Below are 20,457 nucleotides of genomic sequence, written 5' to 3'. Positions count from 1 at the left end.
CCGTCTCCTGGCAACCCCCCTGGCACCAGTCACCATGGTTACTCAGCGTGTCACATGACTAGCAACATAAACAATTTCCAGAAGGGAGCTAACGGTGAGGAGCAAGCTAGCCCTGCTCCATCACGTGGGTCGGAGTTTCTGAGAGTTGGTCCATCATTTCGAGGAAGGGGGAAAAAAATATGTATACAATTTAAAAAATAATGGAGAGTTTTGCCGTGAGCTGAAAAATGGGAGCAAGCGCTTCAATATCGCTCTGTGTAAGTCCAGCTGCAAGCTAGCTGCTAACTAGCTAGCTGCTAACTTATCTTATCACATGCTTTGGTGTTTTGGAGTCGATTGCAGTATCTGGTGTCTGTGACTTTGGTAACCATGTGTTAGTTGAATGAATATTTACTTAATTTTGTTCTTAACCCTTTCATGCATAGAGGTCACTGCAGTGGACAGCTATTTAAATGTTGTTTTCTTGTATATGCATGGAGTTTTGATGGCATAGTTGCACATCAGTCACTACAATAGTGCTCACTGTAGTGGCTGATGTGCAACTATGCCATCAAAACCCCATGCATATACAAGAAAACATTTAAATAGCTGTCCACTGTAGTGATCTCTATGCATGAAAGGGTTAACATTGAGGAGGGCTTTGGGATTAGTCACCTGTCCATCCAGGACAGTGACTATACTAAATGAATGATGGCACAATAGGATGACTGTATTTGAGTCAGATGTCTCAATGTCCTCTTCTTTCCATGCAGAGTGACCCCTCCTCAGTGAGAATCCTGAGGCCAGGTGCTAAGGTCAGTCCAGAGCCAATTGCTCCTACCCTGGATTCAGAGCCTGAACTGTCCTCGAGGTGTGTGTTTGGTGTCGCCTTTGAAACACTGAGAGAGCGAGGGCAGATGGTGTGTGGAATACCCCTTGTGCTCAGAGACATGGTGGAGTTCCTCGATAAGAATGGTAATTGAGGCACATCCTTGCCACTCTTGTTCTGTATCCTCTGCTCTTCTTTCATTCGCTTTTATCACATCCCTGTTTCCTTCTCCCTTACTTCCCTCCATCTTTATCTTGCTCTCTCCATGCAAAACCCTACTACCTGTATGTGTAGTGACTGATTGTTTCTTATTACAGGAATGCACTACAGAGGTCTGTTTCGCCTTTGTGGGTCGGTGGCGCAGACCAGGAAGCTGAGGCAGAGATGGGATCATGGAGAACGGGTGGACTTGGAGCATGAGGAAGATGTCTCCACTGTGGCCTCGCTCCTCAAACTATTCTTTCGAGAAATACCAACCCCCATAGTTCCCGAACCCCAGCGCAAACAGCTGGTTCTGAGCATCACAGGTACTAGGAAAGCATGATCAACGGGCATTATTGGGTTAATTCAAGGATTCAATAATCATGTGTATCTTGATCTGTGATGCCACAATGGAGACAGTTCTCAGTAAAGATTTTTGGGCACAACAGTCTTTGATCTGCCGTTACAATGTTAATTGTAGGCATGATTAAATAAATGCTGTTATTGGTCTTTAGATTTGAGCTAGGCATTGCTGTGCTCAATCAAAATGTCACTGTACATCTGGGCCCCCAGAGCTACACTCCATTCATTAAACTGCTGAGACAAGAACGTGGCAGAGAAGAGGAGGCCTGTTGTTGGCAAGTTTCACTTATCAAGATACCAAATCACTCAAATATTCAGCATCAATATCTAATCTAGATATGACAATCTAGCATCCAATTTGTGTGTCGAAAAAAACCCAATTGAGCATGTCCTAAAGAACAACACATGTATGAGGCTGTTTTTATATATAGACCTCAGTACAGTTTAAGCTAACAGTAAGTCTTAAATCATGTGTGTGACTCACGACTTTTAACCCGACCCGGCCGGTAGGGGCCGCTAGTTATTATACAGATTAGTACACTTACGAGCTCAAGCCGCTACCATACCTGGCCGCTATGTTTTTAAAGTTATTTTTTTGACGGTGTCTTGGGCAAAATCCGAGGTCATTCTTTGTATAACACTACTCGCAATTTGTTTTTAAATTTAAAATAAAGTCTGCTTGACGACGCATGGACTTGTTGTAGCAGTGGGCGTTGCACACACCTGGCGGTGATCTGCAATCAACCGCGAGTGCTCCTTGGTACTTTTAATTCGGTTGATAATTATCAATGAAAAGAAAAATGTGTTATTTGCACATTTTTCAACCATTACTTAATGTAATGATTATGTTTTGAGTAACCAATTAATTCTTTACTCAGCAAATTGCACTATTAACTATAAACAAATGTCATATCTCAAATTACTAGATTCCAAAGGTTTGTCTTTAAATTAATTAATAATTGTTTATTTTATACTTGTAAAATAGTTGTTTATCAGTTGATGGTTCTCTTGTATTAGGCTGCTTATAATCTTCAATTGCATGCACTGTAAGGCTTAAAAGAGTGTGTTAACATACTAACTAATATTAATTTAAGGGTGGTTATATATTGTGTATTTATTGATACTAAAGACTAGTGATTTGAAGTGCATTTTAATGAATGCTGTTATGATGTTTTTGCTTATTTTTAGGATATGCAGAAGAGGCAGAGATGAACCAGTCTCTGAGAGAAAACCTTTGTGATCTCCCTGAAGACAACCTCATTATTTTGTCTTACCTGATCCACTTCCTATCCAGAGTGGCTGCTCACAGCCAATCAAATCACATGCCTGTGAAAAGTCTGGCAACCATCTTTGGGCCTTGTATATTTCAGTAAGTTGTTGTTGTTATTGCCACATTTAAATCCTCTCCAGACCTGTACTGGGGAGCAAGATTCCTGCCATCAAACCAGCACATCCTGGCTGGACTTAACTCACATAGAGCTTCAGCAGATGGCTGGTTTAGTTGTTTTACGACAGTAAAATGTTGGTTTTCAAACTTTGTTTTGAGGACATATCGCTAGATTTTTTTTAAAGTATCACAAAGCACGAATGTTGTCTTTGTCACATCCAGATGTAGAAAAAAACTTTTCTTCTTGTCAGCTTCAGTGGTAGGTTTTGTGCTGCATTTTTCCACAGCTTCACCACTAAATTGGGGTGGAGTCAGACTTGTCCAGGAAATGGTTGTGGATTGTGGCTGATAACACAGAGGATGGCACTCAAAAGGAAGATTGATTATAACAGGTCATCGGGATACTGTCGGTTACTTCTCCCCTCCTGTTGACATAACGGTGCTCTCACAATTATAGTCACAATTATATTTAGACTGGTATTGTCTCAGTTATTGCCACAGTGGTAATGACATATTGTCTTCAACACCCTTTCATTCGTTGGTCTCATCTATGCCAGCCTTGTTTTCTCCGAAAGTTAATGGCATGTCATTGGAATGTGGTGTTAGTCACGCTGTTAAGTTCTCCATATCAGGGTAACATTTCAGATGGTTATAGCGAGGGGAGGATGAGTCGGTTAGGGGGTGTGGAGTTGGCAGCAGATGCTTTGGAAAAGTTGGGGGCTGGTTTGTGTCGCTGTAGCTGCTGAGAGTTGAAGAATGTCATATGCATTATTTTCTGGTTATAAAGGCATAAGAACAACCGCAGAGGAAGAGAAAATGGTATAACGGTTTGGAGGAAAACAATTAAAGAATGAATGAGAAATACATGCTGCAAAACAACGTCCAGCTGTACAAACAACAATTTTTCCCAAAACAGTTTGTAAACTAAATTGAATGACATCGTTTGTTTGTTTTTTTCTTTTTAAATAATATTGCTATTAGGGAAATACAAAAACAATGCTATAATTAATCATCTTTATGTAGAACATTAAGTTTAATGTTAAACATCTACCAATACAGGAATCAGCGCAGTATTTATTCCCTTAATCTTGCACAAAATGTAAGATTAAATCATTTTGTACAAAAGACCAATTGTAGCACATGTTCTTGCCTTGCAGCATGGATGGATGATCAGGAATCAGCGCAGTATTTATTCCCTTAATCTTGCACAAAATGTAAGATTAAATCCCAAAAGACCAATTGTCAATTTCTTGCATACATATTTGTCATCAAAGTCTTAACAGCTTGTTGTCCTCGTATGAATCTGTTATGTAATCCATGTGGCAGGCATCTTCTTTCCTGTCGCCCTCGTTGACCTGCCCACAAAAGGAACACACATCTATTAATACTCACGTTCTTCACTTTCTCTTTGCTGGATGTATTCTATGTTGACCTTTACCTACCATGTATACATCATAGCCTCACTAAAAACCACAGCGGCCGATGTCAACCCCAGCATAGTATATTGAAAACAAACAGCTGCTTCCAGGTAAACATGTGATGACTATTTTGGTCTGAGGTGGGGCTTTCCTCCATATTGTGAATGTTATGTAAAAATGTACCAGCAGCTGGTCACATCTCACAATTTAGAAGTTGCCATTGTGTAAGTGAAGCTGTACAGGCTTTTACTACCTGGCTTTTTATTTTTGTCAGTGGAAAATGCATTTTCTTGAGTGTAGATTTTGATTCACTTAATGCAGTCTGACCAGGTCATCTCAGTTCAGTGCTGTAAATGCCCCTTTCCACTAGATGGAACCCTTTTCCATTATGTTTACACGTAATAGAGGACCTTTTTGAACACATACTATATAGTATATGTGACATTGTGTTGTTGTTTCCTCTCCTCTTTGTGCAGTGTTCCCTCAGGACCCAGGATGCTGGAGGAGCAGTATGTGTGTAATGCCCTGTTGCTCCATCTTCTGACGCATCAGAAGGTTCTCTTTCCAGTCCATGCTGAGGACACAGAGGCCTCCTCAGTTACCTCCTCATCACCCCCTCCTACTCTTTCTGCCCTTTCACACTTTGAGGTACACTTTGAGTGTTTTTTCTCTTCCCTTTGACAGAAAGTGTTACATCATTGATTGCTTTTCATGGTCTATCTTTGTGATATAATCACAGCTTTTTCCAACAAACAGAACTATTTTACCAGTGAGGCCCCAGCTAAGCCAATATTTGAACTTGTGTCCTATTTATGGGGCATCATTATGTTGTGAAAAGTTGTTATTTTCAATTTTAATTAAATTTTGTCTTGCCTGTCATAACAGTAACATTATTTATATATATGTTTTGTGTGCGGTTGCGGGGTGTTGGCAGATTACACACCTGTAAACTAAAAGTGTGATTGCTGCATCATTGGTCTGTGCGTACAATAGCTGTTTAATCCTCTTTTGTGGAGTTTGAGTCATCACTATCAGACCTGTAGCTAACACTGTTGCTGCTACTAGCCACAGAAGCTATGGATGAAGCTTATCCAGTTATACGGTTCCAGGCCGTGATCAATGATTAATTACATTTCTTGGTATTGTCGATATATTCAGCTGGGAAGCACTAATAAAAATGGGATATAAATGTCAATAAAGTCATTCTCTTGATAAATAGTCTAAGGCCTTATTGCCTTATTGACTTTGAGTCATTCGATGACCCATACCACCATGAAAACAACATTAAATTTCATTCTCTGTGGTTTTAAAAATATCTTAAACTTAAATTGCAGATACCCTGTATATAGTAAATGCATAAAGATAATGCAAAAAACATCTTTGATATTTTGTTGTGGTATGTGTATGTGTGTATTTACTCTTGATGTCCTTGATAGGTCCGATCCAGCAGCTGTCAATCAGAGATGGGTAGTGTGGAGAGGTTGGAGGGAGAGACCGCTTCCACCACAGCGACCAGTGGTTTTAACCAAACAATACGGATGCAGCGTCAACTCAACAGGTACTATCAGCGCCTTTAGCATCTGTAACCTTGTAACTGCACTCAACAGACAGACAGACAGATGGATATTACTGAATAGTCATGTGGTATGAATATACACAAGCCTCTCCCTCATAAATCTTGTCCTGGGGGAATATTTTTTTAGTCATTTGTCAGGTTGATAGGTGTATCATTGGTGATAAAGCTGATATATCAAACAAAGTTATTTAAGGCCAACCTCTTAGAGTCTTTCTCATTCATGTTCATGGAAGTCAAAAAGATGTAGAACTGTGTCGCAAACCTCCCTACAGAAACCATGACATCCAGTATCTATCTCGTCAACGAGAAAAAAATGCTTTTGCTTGTTCAGCTGATTTCTAATGGCAAATAAAAAAAAACACCACAGTTTTGCTGCTTGACGGAGCAGAGAAATGGGACAATGGCAAACTGGTCCCCCAGACAGAATCTACATACTAGCTGCCATCTGCTTTTGGGGAACTTTTCCCCACTCAGAACTCGAAGGCTACTGTGCTCTTTTCTATTTTAAAATTGCGAATGTTGGTTGCTAAAAGCTTGGAGGCATTAAAGTACATTTAAATAGCATATATTTTTGTCTGCCCCTAGTCAGCATTCAACATGGCAATCACGTGCATTTGCTTATTCATTTGGTGGCTGTTGCCCATGTGTGGTGGAAATTCACAATATACTAATACTATCTATCTATGTCCCGAGATGAGTCTCAATGAGCGTTGAAATAATGATCAAATGACAAATGAATGTCCGTAAGGTATTTTATTTCTTGCAAGAAAGAGACAGAAGTTTACAGAGTCACAGGGAGCCTGCAAAGTACTGTACTGAAGAGTAAGGCTGCTCACCCCTGGTATATATGCAGGAAAACCCACAGGACGGGGTGACCAGGGTTACAAATCAGTGTCTGCAGGCTCAGTTCTGAATTAGTATCTCCTAATAAGGAATGGGTCAAGGATGGGTCATGAAGACCAAACTGGGGAAGAAGGTCAAAAGGTGATAGAAGAAGGACTAGGGGGGAGAAGGCCAAAAGGAGAAAGAAGAACAGGTGGAGGGAGATGTGTCAAAAGGAGAAAGAAGTGTCAAAAGGGAGACACAAAAGTAACTTGTCTATGGTTGGTCTTCTTCCTGCACCTGGCCTGAGGCATAACACCTTAGAAGGTTCCTGGCCTTTTGAGTCAGAACCAATATAAATTTCCATTACACATGTCAGTGCAGTTGTGTGTCTGGTATCTTAATTTGTGTTTGTGTGTGGATGGGAGCTCTACTTGAAGTTAATGGGGATGAAGACTTTTTTCATTCATTTTAAGCAGACATGCGTTATTGTTTACGTTATGATGAAGCAGATCTGTCCTCGGTGGAATTCAGGTCAACGAGGATGTCATTGCAAAATAAGCATGTGGTATTACTAATAAAGTCCTTGTGAACTACTGGCAACATTTGATATGAAGGTCATAGAAATGTCAAAAGGTAGGAACATGGCCACCAGATGCCGGACTGACCAGACTGTAATTTAACTCCTCACACGTGTCAGTTTATCGTCATCAGTAGATGTAGCTGCAAAGGTCCAACACGTGTGTCTGTGTGTCTCTGTGTGTGTGTCTGTGTGTCTGTCTGTGTGTCTGTGTGTCTGTGTGTGTGTCTGTGTGTCTGTGTGTCTGTCTGTGTGTCTGTGTGTCTGTGTGTGTGTCTGTCTGTGTGTCTGTGTGTCTGTCTTTGTGTCTGTCTTTGTGTCTGTGTCTAAACCTTTAAATCAGTCACAGTGCCAAGCTTCAAGTAGAAGCTGTACTGTGCCAGTTTTTTGTGTTCTCACCACGTCTGTTTGTTTTATTTAGCACTCACAGGGCAAACAAATAACAATCATCTTTCATCTAACAGCTTCCCACTCTCATCTGTTTCAGCAGGCATAAAAAGCTGCATCATCTACTGTTTTTTTTCCTTTCTAGATCTGATATATCGTCTGAAATCTAAGGCACACAGCTTTTCCTCTTTTATTTATACTCGAAACCCTAAATACCTACAGTTCATTTTGGGGTTTGAAGATGTATTTTGCACTTGTGTTTGTTTACTTATTCTTCAGGACAAGTGCAGCAGGACAGGATTCAGACAAAGTTTCCACATTTATCATGGTTCCTTTGTTAAAAAAGGCTTTTCTTAGGTCAAAATTGGCATTTAAACAAATAGAAATGGGTCCTTTTTTTGTTTTCCCATTTATTTTCTGTTATTCAAGTCGGACTGGGATTTGTCACTTGGATGTTCTTTCTTCAAAAATGCCTAGCACTCGCATGCTGTTCCGTCTGGTTATGTCTGGACCTCTATGCTTTCCTCTAAGGTCACAGTGCATATTGATTCTATTCTAATTATACCTACAAGGTGTTTGAGTTCAAGTGTCTGTTAATTCTAAGTAATAGGGCAGAGGGTTTTCAGTAAGTTATTTACTTCAGTATTATCTTACAATGTCTCTTGCATTTTCCGGTCAAGTCTGGATATGTTGGTCAAGAAATATATGTTATATAATGAGGTATTATTGGTCAATACTGATGAATAATCTGCCCTACTTTTAAAAAACAAAGTGAGTATTGAACTTCTCATCATTAATTCTGATTGAGCATATCAGTCACCGTTTAAACCGGTGTGTTTGAGTGTGAATGTATGCATCTGTATCACATTTATTTGTCAATTCGTGTGAGCTGTCTTGTCTCCTCCTCTCTGGCCTACCATAACCTATATTAAAGTGCTAGAACTGGCGTTGTTGATCCAAAATATGTGCTGCTCTATGGGGTTTATATCTGGGTCTGTGAGCATGTGCGCTTGTTCATGTTTTTGTGTGTGTTTGAGCGTACGTGCATCACCGGTAATTGAAGGGGGGCAGGGTGGGTGAGCTCTATGCCTCCGGGTGTCACTTGTATGTTTGACCATCAAGTGCTCCTAATCTGTGCTCTCTTTTCTCTTCAAAAGTAGCAAGCTGTTCACTGTCGTATGTAAATCCGTATGCTAGAGTGCTGCTTTGACTGTAGACCTTTTTGCAAAGGATGTTTTCTTGTCTCATCTGCTTCAGCATCAGTGGCAACAACCATGGGTCAACAGTCCTCCTCAAGTGAGTGAGATAATGCAAGGCGGTCATGGTCGCCGAAGAGAAATGTAGTTGCGTTAGAGCAGTCAATAATGCATACAACTATTCTTAGCATACTGTTATCTACACATAAAGAAATGCTAATGTGTGCATCATGCATATGAACAGTGTTTCCGCTACACTCGCTGTTGTCTGCTGTTTTTCTCTTTACTATCTTTACTAGCTGTGGATGCAAACAGTGGGTTTACTTTTACCTCGTCTGATCAGGCTTTGACGGATGGAGATTGTTTGAGAAGGGGAAACATAAGCAGGCTGCTCTCTGCTAGGCTTATTCTTTGACAACGTTAGTTTCTTACTGCTGCTGTACTGACCCATCTGCTGTATATTACAGCTCTGGAGTCAGACACCGCTTTAAGCAAGAACGTGACCATTGGGCCGTTTTTTGGTTCACGTCGTGGCATATCAGCTGTGCTGTGGTGCTGGGCGGCTGTGGCATAGTGGAGAGCAAGGTAGTTCTCCAATCAGAGGATCGGTGGTTCAATACCCGGCTTCGACAGTCGATGTGTCCTTGGGCAAGACACTTAACCCCAAGTTGCTCCCGAAGGCTTGCCATCGGTGTGGACTGGATGTTGCATGAATGTTAGTTAGAGTCTGATGGTGGCACCTTGCATGGTAGCCTGTCATCAGTGTGTGAATGATATGTAATATACTACTGATTGTAAGTCGCTTTGGATAAAAGCGTCTGCTAAATGACTGTAATGTAATGTAATGTAATGCTGTGTTTACTGGGAGCAGCTCATCAGAGCTTCATGAGTCATGCCATTGTGTGGCATTAGCAGTCCTGATTTATGACCTGCATGATGTTACCTGTTGTGAAGGCCAGCAGTTTCCTCTGGGATTTATAAATGGACGTCAAGACTTTACTTGTTAGTATTGTGATATGCAAATTGTTGTGTTCGATTTTTACATTCATTGTATTCCTGCTAACATGAAATGGATCTATTTTAGTTTTTATTCGAGTGCCATTATTAACATATTTGATCAATATTCCACTGATTTGGTTGGATTTTTTGTTTATTCTTTAGATCGCTTTTCATAGTACTCAAAGACACTTTACATAAGATAAAATTATCATATTAAACGATAAACAAGAAGTAGACCACACACAATATTAATAACTCATAAAAATCAGTAGAAGCAGTTTTGAAAATGGCAAGGTTGTTGCAGTCTATCTATTAGTATCTTTGTCTTTAAAAGTTATTTGATGTCCTCTGTTCTTATGAATGACTTATAACTGATCTATAAAGCATTAGTAATTGTTTTATTAGCTATTAATATATTGTATTTATTACATTTAATAAAGGATGCCTACTTAGAGAGTGGTATTTTCTCCTCTCCTCACCTCCTCTGTTTATCTCACTCTCTCTCTTTCTGTGTCTCCATAGTCCTGACACACTGGTGCAGGCTTGTGAATCCAGCTCTGACGTCAGCGCTGACATTCAGATGCTGACTCCAGATCAGGAGGCTCTGGGGGAGAGAAGTGATGGTACAGAGGCGGGTTGTGTGCTCTCCTGCTACACTGACCCAGGGCCAGAGCAACACTCACACCAGATCATTTCATCCCAAAGCCTCCAGGGAGAGCCACCGGAGCTTCAGTACACAACACAAGAGTGAGCGCTTCTTCTGTTTGTCTCTACTTTTTTTTCCACAGAAAGGTGATGTTTCAGCTTTAATCATTTGTCACATAATTTTGAGAAGATAAGAAACATTTGCTCCTTTTTAAGACCCAAACATACAATATATTTCCATTAATACAACAATTAAGAATTCTGTAGCTTCTCAACATTTAATGAGTGTTTATTTATCAACAGGATCCTCTCGCAGTCCAAGATGCCACCATTTACATCTACTTCAATGGATACAGAGGAGGAAGAGGTAGAGAACAGAAGGACACCTTCCTCACCCATTAAAGACGACTGTTCAACGGTGTGCATTGTTGATTTTCTCTTCTTTGTTTTTTTTTTTGGTTTCTGTTCTATCAAGTTTTTCTTTCCTTCTTACTCTCCCTTTCCTGGACCCATTAAACTATCTCCAGCTTTTAGCGCTCAACATCTCCAGCTGTTAATTTTATTGAGCGACAACTGTTCTTACACATTTATATTTAGACTAGATCTTTAAAGATGGTAAATTAAGTAAGAAAAAAAAGTACAGTCACCTGCTGCCACTGCACATGCTGAACATACATCCTGTGGACTATGTAGTGTTGAATTAAGAAACAAAGCACAATAATGCTTTTATTGTTTTGAAGTGGAAAATCTTTCAGCTCAACATGTGATTCGAACTGAATTGTTTTTCAGGTTTCCACAGATTCTGGACAGAAATCATCAATTTCAGACTGCTGCATAGCAAATGAATCACAGAACAACAACCAAACACAGACTAGGCACACAGAGAGGTGAGAGGAACATTTAATGCACAAAGACATTAATTTGCAGTCATGTTTTCCTCCTTTTGTTTCTGCTTTGTACTGGTTTAATAACAGTAACCATTTGTTCCATTGGTCTCGACAGATAACGTCTAAGTGGAATAAAAATCCTTCATTTTACACTTTCTTAAATCCGCTATTTGAATTTCAAGTCAAAGAGAAGAACCACCAGAACAGAAGGCGCTGTGTTAGTAATTTTGGAGCAGTGAAAATGTTTCAGAATAAATTTATTTAATTCCTTTGGATGCTGTGTGGTTCATCTCAGTTCAGCTCATATCTCAGCCCAGTCAGATGAGAAGTAGGTTATCAGAGCAATGCTCTGCTCACAGTCATGGTTTTGATAAGATTCCAGTCCAACTAACATTGACCTAAGCCCCAGGCGCTCACATGGAGCCTCCCAACTAGCTGGATTAAGTCGACCCTGGCATGACGGCACGCCGAGGTTTTGTTTGCGCTGCCCCTACAGAGCCACGGGACAGGTCTTCTCTATTATGCCTCATTAGTGTCAGACATGAATAAGCCATAACCTTAATGACTGTCTGGCTTCAAAGCTACAGAAAGCGCTGGGCAGTCCTGCCTCGGAGCAGATTTGATACAGTATTGATTATGAATACTGACCGAGCACAATGGTTATTAAAGTCACATGGATTGTTAATCACGGGGAGAAACTGTGTTCTTATTTTAATGGAACTTTATCGTATTGGCCTGTTGTTGACGGTCTTTTGTTTTTCAGCAGGCTGTGCTGCAAAGAGTACAAGACAGAGGACAAACCCACAGCATCTGAGAAGGTAAACAGACGTTTGTCGAGTATATGGCTGCCATCTCCAAATCATTTCCACTGGCCCCCATTTAAATTAATTTGTTCTCTGAAAGCCAGGTCTGAGAGTTTGTAGCCATAGGCTTGTGAGCTAGCAAAATATAATGCACTAATGCACATGAAAAGCATTCTGAAAGAGCCTTAAAGCCTAGTCAGTTCACCTAAGGACTAGAAAAGTTTCAAATGTATATGAATACTTGGTTAGATTTACAGCACAGAGAGGGGAAAAGGGGCTGTTGTTAAACTGTTGTGCTGCTAGTTTGTATTGACACCATGACCGACATACAACAAGGTTACCAGATTAACCCATAATAAAACAAAATACACCCAGGATGCCCTTTTTGGTTTTGATGTTCACACAGCTGTATGATGATATCAGTAAATTGAATTGCTATTTAGCTTGGAACAAATGATTTCCGATATAAATTAGTAAAACTTAAAAATATATTGGTTTTGACTATTATATGTAGAGAAACTCTTTTTAACTGTTAAATAACTGGACCTGCTGAAAAGGTTGATGAAGGGCTGTGACTCTGTATGTGTCATTGTAACCTCCATTCTTGCGTGTAAACGGGGGTGTGTGTGTGGGTGCCCACGCTGGCGTGTGTCAGTAAGTCGGCATTGGGAATGAGACTTCATAAATGCGTGTGCTGTCTGTTTCTTCAGGGGAGAAGAGGAGACGGAGGAGGATGTAGTGCTTCTCCTGACAAACACCGTGACTGCAGAGGCATGAACAATAGCCATGACGTAGGTTCTCCTTCCCCACAGTCTTTCTTTAGACAAATTAACACTAAGTTTAGTTGAGGGTATCTATGACAACAGGACAGTTGATACCTACATTGATTGTGTGTATTTGCGTGTGTGTGTTTGTGTGTGCACACCTTTTGTGTGTGTGTGTGTGTGTGTGTGTGTGTGTATTGCTAGGTGTGAGCTTGCCTGTGGGTGTTTTGCTTCAGTAATAACAGCCTCACTCCTTCCCCTCCCTTCCATCCTTCCACCTCCTCTGTGTGACGCACAAAGCAGTGTTTTTTAAATGTATTTTTTTATGAATGAACAGCTGGGGAGGATGGGAAAGGTGAAGCAGAGCCCTTATCTGCTGCTGCTGTTGATGATGCTGAGAATGATGTCAGAGCACCTAAATGAACAAACAAAAGCCCAAAACGAAATCTGCATTATATTCCAACGTTGCAACCCTCAGGATGTTTTTTGGTGCCTTTTTTTTTTTTTCACTGTGCATCAGAATTCATCGCATCTACACCCAATATCACACACACACACACACACACATACACACACACACACACACACACACACAGAGGCAACCAGCAACGTGACTCCCTGCAGCTCCATCAAATAGACTCCTTAGCTCGGTCTGACAACGTTACCATGGAAACGCCTCGTCATATACAGTGCCTCTCTCCTCCCTCGCACACACCCACACCAGCGGTATTCCCGCAGCCCCCCCTTCTCCCGTGCAAGTTGAATAATCCATGTGGAGGCTGTTCAGCGGCAGAAGTGCCGGGAATACCGGTCATAAGGAAAACCATGTGGATTTAGGAGTTCTCTTTGGGGAGCTACAGGAGAGGAAAGTCTGTCTACTGAAAATGAGCAGCGCCCCACATGTGCTGCTTGCAATGACGATTTCTATCTGCTTTTCTCACTGACTGAGAGCCTTGGAAGATCAAAGATTTGCTTTTTGAGAAGTTAGTTCCTTGTACTTCAGCCGCCCGCGATAGCAGCCTGCTCATGAAGCTATATTTACTGTATTCTGACTCATTTCTTTCTCAGGAGGACACGGCAACCATTTATCTCACCTCATTCTTCAACTCTCTGCCCAACCACGCTTCAGCGCCAGAGTATATATTTTCATAGGAGAGAGTAAAAATGGTTTTACAGGACTTCTCAAGATTCCTGAGCAGCATGTGAAACGTTGAAGACTCCCTCCAGACAAACTACGACATCTTTCTGACTTCTCCTGTCGCTGCCCGTCTGCATCCCTGAAGCCATGTTCTGCTTCTGTTTCCAGAGCCCCTCCCTCAAGCTTCAAGCCCTGGAGGCTGACTTCGGACCCCTACCCTCACCGGTAGACCCCCAAATGCAGGATAACCTTCCTGCCCAACAACAGCCTCTTTTTACTGAAGAGCAGAACCTGTATTTGACCCACGAGCTTCTCCTCTCGCCGTCGTCACCACCAGCTCAGGATCCGGTCGACTCATCACAGTCTGGTAAGAAAATGACAATGAAGTTTTAATTTTGTAATTTATCCACTTTTGTCATAAATCTTTTTAGACAAATTCTGCCCAAAGCACCTCACAATACAGTCATTTCTGCTTGGGGGGGGTCTCATTGGGATTCAAAGCCATAACCCTGTCAGTGCAAGACTCGCACTTCATTTTCTATTAGTGCTATTATTTATTATTATTATTATTTATAGAATCTGTTTTCATTCAGAGCATCTTCCTAGCTGCTGTAATTCCATTGGTGCGTGTGAAATAAAGTCTCAGCGAGCGATGAGCTTCATCATTTCCCAGAGCTGGGTGTGTCTTTTGTTGATAATTTGAGTAACGGCGCACCAAAGTACGATGCTGTTACTGTTGCAGAAATGCACAGCCACCTATGACACGATGAATTGGCGCATATATTCAACAATATGTAATATTTATCATTATGTAAAATTTTATTTACACTTTTGTTTTCAATATGTTTTTGTTCTGGCTAAACTTTGATAGAAAGTGTTTTTTGTGTTCTTTCTAAGAAAAGATAGTTTTGTAACTTGAATATATTTTTCCCTCTTTCATTGTCCTTTTTTTCTCAGCTCCCTCTCTTTCTCTTGCTTACCCTTTTTCACCTTTCTCCCTCTCTCACACCTCTTATTTTGTCTCTTTATTAGTAAGGTAAAAATGACTGATTGCGTGAATTAATGCTTTTTAGTCTGACAGACTCAAATGAGAAATAGTAAAAATTATTCAGGATTTAAGTTTATCATTTGTCCTTTCTGTCTATTACAGTACACATGGCATTCCCTCATTCATCAGAGTCCAGACCTGTCCTGTCGTCTGCAATTTTTTCTGATGGGATTTCAGGAAATGACACCCTGCCAAGCCCACCAGGCCCCAAAACCAGCCCACTCCTCTCTCGTTTTACCACAAGCGACTGCCCCATTCCTTCGCCTCGCTGCCCCAGCCTTAGTCACAGCCTGCGCTACAACCTAGACCCTGACACAGCCCCTTCTCCACCCTGCTTACAGCACATTCGCATGTAAGACAATTTAAGACAAGCTTTTCTCACCAACTCTGTTTAGGAATAGTGACTCACAGATGAGATAGAAAGATTATTTTTTCTTTACTTCTGGGCCTCCATATGAGAAGGGGTTTAAAAAGATCACAGTGCAAATACTGATGCAGAGTGGATGGTTTCTAAATGGCTGCCATGTTATGTGATAGTTAAATTCAATTGACCAGTCCTGCTTACAAACTGTTTGTGTTTCTGTCTTCAGGGCTCGCAGCAGTGTCCGTTCAGAGTCAGACGTGTCTATCTTAGTGCTCAGCAGACACATTCACACCCTAAAGAAGAAGATCAGGAGTTTTGAGGAGCGTTTCGAACAGGAGAAGCACTATAAGGTGAGAGAAGAAATCCGACTTGCTTGGTCAGCTGGATTCTCTAGTGTCATGATTGGATTGCAATGTGTTGCCTCAGGGTGTTAAGCTCTGTGTTGCCTTTTTCCAAAGCCAATAACCAGCTCTTACATAGTCATAGGAGGGATTTTTATTTTGTCCCGTATTTTTGTTGTTGTGTGTGCGTGTTTGTCAGGCTGGGTGTAAATAAGTGTTGATAAAGTTCTAAAATGAAGCTGTGGATGCCAACCACAAACATCACACTAGAGTGAATCACTCCCTCTGCTGGTACATTGGAAAAATTACAGTTTGTTACAACATGCTTCCTTGTTCAACTGGTTGAGAGGGCTGCTACAGAACAAAATGATGTTCAAATCAGAACTCACCCAGACCAGGGGACAAAGTACAGAGAAAAGTTACAGGTACTTAATGCAAAGAGACCAAGTTCTTTCAGTGACGTGAGTTTGTTGTTTTTGTCAGCCAGCACATAACGATAAGACGGCACATCCAGAGGTGGCTGGACTGATGAAGGAGCTCATTAAGAGTCGCAAGCAGCTTAAAGGTCAGTTTCAAAACCATGAAAAAACACTAAAACACATACTAAAGTGATTGCAATGGTGGAAGATGTATTTAGATTGCTTGAGTAAAAAAATGAATAGAACAACGTAAAAACACTAAAGTATAATCAGCTAAGTGCCCTAATAGTATCAAAGGTAAAAGTACTCATTCTGGTGAATATTGCCCCTGTGACTTATGAAATGCCTTAAAAAAAAAAGTCTTAAAGATTGTGTAGTATGCCATAAAAAAGTCTTATAATATGCTATAAAAATTGTCATTAAAAAGTAATAGTTAACTATGCTGTAAAAAAATATCATAAAAATGTCATAGTATAGTAAGGCATGAAAAGAAAACAAGTCATAGAATAGTATGTCATACAATATGTCACCAAAAACCCATAAAAAATGTCTTTGTATAGCATGTCATAGTATAGTATGCTATAAAAATGTCACAAAAATAGTATGGATAGTATGTATTAAAATGTCATAGTATAGTATACCATAAAATTTGTCATAAAAAATGTCATATTACAGTATACCATTTAAAAAAATGTCACAGTATATTAAGGCATTTTCATCCCTTACTATAAAATAATATATATATATATTAATATATTATGTCATAGAATTTGTTAGATCATTTTTATAGTACAGTGGTCCATTAAAAAATGTCACCAAAATAATCACATTTTATAACAAACTATACTATGAGCTTTTTTACGTCATGACATTTTATAGTATAATGTTCCATATAACTTTCACCCAAATTCCATATTATAGTAGGTCCTAAAAAAGCCATTGACGATGTAATTAAATATGTAAAAAGAACGTCATAATTCATACTATATTTTTCTGAACTGTTCCCGTTCAAGAGCTGAAGCTGAGACGATCAGATGAAGGGGGTCTGAGAGGGCAGGGAGACTTAAACCCATCAGCTGAAACATGCAGCACCAGCAAAGACCAGAGAGAAGCAGCACTGACAGGGACTGAGCTGCAGCAACTCAACAACAGTAACACAAAGCCAAATGTGGAGCAAACTGTCAACTTGATAACCAACAGACTGAAGGAGAGACGACTTGAGCTGGGCCTGCCCGACAGTGTTGAGGTTGGTTTTTCAGAAATGCTTCACAAATATTGTCATATAGATTTCGTGATCTGATTCCCTAAGTCAAGTAGTAAAATATTACAATAATCTATGTAATGGACTGGACGGATTACCTGGTAACAGGTTCACTGTGCCTGTATGTGCAGGAGATGTCCCATTTCCAGATGACGATGGAGAAGGCCAGTCTGCAGAAGTGTTTGCTCTACTTTGAGAGTCTGCACGGACGGCCGGTAAGACCAGTCTGGACGACCCCCTACTATATGTTTTTTATTTATTTTTTTAACTGGATTCTATTTGTATATTACCAACAACAACAAAGTGGTTTCTGTTTTCAGAGTACCAGACAGGAGCGGACTCTGATGAAACCTTTTTACGATCGGTACCGTCTTCTCAAGCAGCAGCTGCTTTCCTCTGCTGCTGCAGCAGTCATCACGACCATTGTAAGTAAACATCATACATAAACATACTGAATTTCATAGAGAAGAATGATGGAATTTGTAGAATTACACTAACACTCCGTATTTCACTGACCATGGCATGCGAAGACTGTAACTCTGTTGCTCTCTAGTGGTCAGATATGAGAGCTACATATGAGCAGCATTGCCTGTGTGTTTGTCTACATAGGAGGAAGAGGAGGGCTCTGATGAAGAGTGTCCTAAACAGCGAAGCCCCTGGCTGCCTCCACTCCACCTGAAATCTTCCAGCTGTGAGTCTTCAGACGAGCTGCTGCATCTGCCTTCCCTAAAAATGTCTGAAACACCGCTGGTGTCCCCGCTGGAGGATGTGAAAGATTTCCAGCCACAGATTATCACCATGGCAACACTACATGAAGCTTCCAGGTACTGAGTGTGTGGAGGGGTGGTAGCATCCTCAATTTATTTTAATACTCAGTAAGAATCACAGGGAGTTCTTTTTTTAATTCAAAGAATATCTATTTGTGTCTAATTTAAGTGCACACTGTAACAGACACATTTAAAAGCCCCCTTAAGAATTCTTTGATTCTTTCTTTCCAGACCAGAATTACTGGATCACCTCAGGACGGCACGATTAGAGAAGAGGAAACTGCGCCTAGCGCTCCGAGAGTTTGAGGACCACTTCTACATGCAGACCGGCAGGTAAAGGTTACACACACACAGCACATCCAAACTACTTGGTTTTAAATTTTATTTTGTCTTTTAATAAACTTGGAACATTTGGTTTCCAACAATGCCTTGTGAAAAACAAAGAAAAAAACATCCACAAAAGAAATTCCATCGTAATGTTACGACAGGGTAATGCACACACTCACTTAACGTTGATACAGCACAGAGAGCTCAGGAGAGAGACAAAGAGATAGACGTTGGCTCTGAACTGTACACATCCTTTGCACTGTACATGTTAGTCCTCCAAAGGAATACATTAAGGTTCTTGATTACAATACACACTGTACAAAGCTATCGGAGTAAGGCAACATAGGGACTATCAACCAGTGATGGAAGCTGCTGCAGGTTGTTTGAATCTACTGAAGTTTTGCCTTGTTTGCATCTTTTTTTTTTTTCCTCTATTTATTAACAGGGCTTGTCAGAAGGAGGACCACGGACCGATGGCAGAGGAGTACTGCCAGTATAAGAACCTCAAAGCAAAGCTCCGTCTTCTGGAGGTCTTGCTCAGTAAACAGGACTCAACCAAGACTAGCTGAGTTAACTCACAGTGGGACTTTAAAACGTAACAGGACTCGATCATCATCCGGAAAATCTGGTAGTTTCATGTCATGCTCAGGATATTTATGCGCGTTACATGAATAACACTGATGGAAAGTCTTAATGAAATGCTGTGCAACAGGCAGTTTTTTTTCCTTCCCAAAGACACATCCTTTGTCATTTATGATGCAAACCTGATGTAGCAAGTGTATTTTCTGAAGCACTTTTATGTTAAGAATGATGAGCTGTAACAACTTGTTAATAACATATTAGTAATCGTCACTCTGTTACTTGCCTGTTTTGTACTTGCCATAACACTATTTCTGGACGGCTTTGTCCATCAGTAATGTGGAAACTGCTTTTGTTTTTAAGTGCTATCTTGGCAAAAAAAGGTGTAAGCTTAAATGCAATCTATGAGACAATCATATTGTGTTTGTGCATGTCAGTTTTTTAGTCCTACATTGTGCTATGATATGCATTAAGAATTTCAGAGTTGATCTAAATTCAATTAACATGTTCTTAGGAAAATATGTGAACGTTGCTAATCCAGTGCAAATTCTATATGCTGTCAAATTAGTGTTTATCCCCCATTTTGCCTGTATGAAGTTAATTCCCCCCCCTTAAATGCAGTTATTTATCAGAGCTTTTGACCTTGTGCACTTCTGGTTTAAATAATTTTCTATATATAGAGAGATAATATATATGAATGTATCAATAAAAAATAAATATTTTTTCACATTTATTCTGCTAAACACAGTTTATGGTTCTACTTTCCTTCCTTCCTTCCACAGACTACAATAAAGTAAGAGCGACTGTTGCAGAAAAGGTTGCTGTGGTAGAGGTACTTACAGCTTTCATACTCATGCTGCATCATGCTTTTTTTTTTTTTTAAAGGTTAACGAGTAGGTCACAGGTGTTCATCAAAGACTTGGTGAATACACATCTGAGAGGCTGTTGCATTAGTACTGTTAAGATTCTACAGAGGTCTCAAGTCTGGTTTTTAATACCTTTGGTATAACGAAAGATGACCATCGATGCTGCAGCCCTAGAAAATTGTAGTACCAGTCTGTGCCACTAGTGGGAGGAGAAACTGTCTACTGCGGAATGAGAAGAAAACATTTCTGAAACGACAGTCAAAAGTAATCGGAAACAACAAAATGATTGTCCACACAAACTGTGGACACTCAATCATGAGCATATCAATAATAACAAGGCAAAGGTCATTAACAAAATATAGGACAAGTGTTTAAAGATATCAACAGGAAATTGAATAGAAGCAGCCCATGTTTGTTAATAAAGTTAAAGGGTTTAGTCATTAGGCCATATTTGACTTGCGGGATGGATGGATCCGTGTTGTTGGTGGTCCCTTACGTGGTATATCTTTTT

The 20,457-nt window shown here is 40.3% G+C and overlaps 1 protein-coding gene across 3 annotated transcripts; it reads left to right on the top strand.

Moving 5' to 3' along the window:
- The first annotated feature begins 204 nt into the window (after positions 1-204).
- Positions 205-19,070, top strand: LOC129092430 (protein FAM13B-like). 3 transcript variants are annotated; one of them, XM_054600382.1, is made up of 21 exons: positions 205-257; positions 753-954; positions 1,126-1,335; positions 2,561-2,741; positions 4,654-4,825; positions 5,614-5,735; positions 10,260-10,484; positions 10,686-10,749; positions 11,172-11,269; positions 12,033-12,087; positions 12,783-12,863; positions 14,143-14,341; positions 15,125-15,374; positions 15,613-15,736; positions 16,211-16,292; positions 17,160-17,392; positions 17,539-17,622; positions 17,728-17,832; positions 18,017-18,231; positions 18,406-18,507; positions 18,947-19,070. In XM_054600382.1, exons 1-21 carry the CDS (start codon positions 228-230, stop codon positions 19,068-19,070), a joined length of 2,958 nt encoding a protein of 985 aa, XP_054456357.1. In that variant the 5' UTR covers positions 205-227. The 3 variants fall into 3 exon arrangements, with proteins under 3 accessions (XP_054456357.1, XP_054456356.1, XP_054456355.1); XM_054600381.1 differs by having other exon boundaries at positions 10,686-10,800; positions 12,036-12,087; XM_054600380.1 differs by having other exon boundaries at positions 10,686-10,800.
- The last annotated feature ends 1,387 nt before the right edge of the window (positions 19,071-20,457 follow it).

Source organism: Anoplopoma fimbria, chromosome 6 (genome assembly GCF_027596085.1).
Source record: "Anoplopoma fimbria isolate UVic2021 breed Golden Eagle Sablefish chromosome 6, Afim_UVic_2022, whole genome shotgun sequence".
NCBI classification, from domain to species: Eukaryota; Metazoa; Chordata; class Actinopteri; order Perciformes; family Anoplopomatidae; genus Anoplopoma; species Anoplopoma fimbria.
Note: the sequence above shows the minus strand (reverse complement) of the source record. Positions and strands in the feature narration are given on the sequence as shown.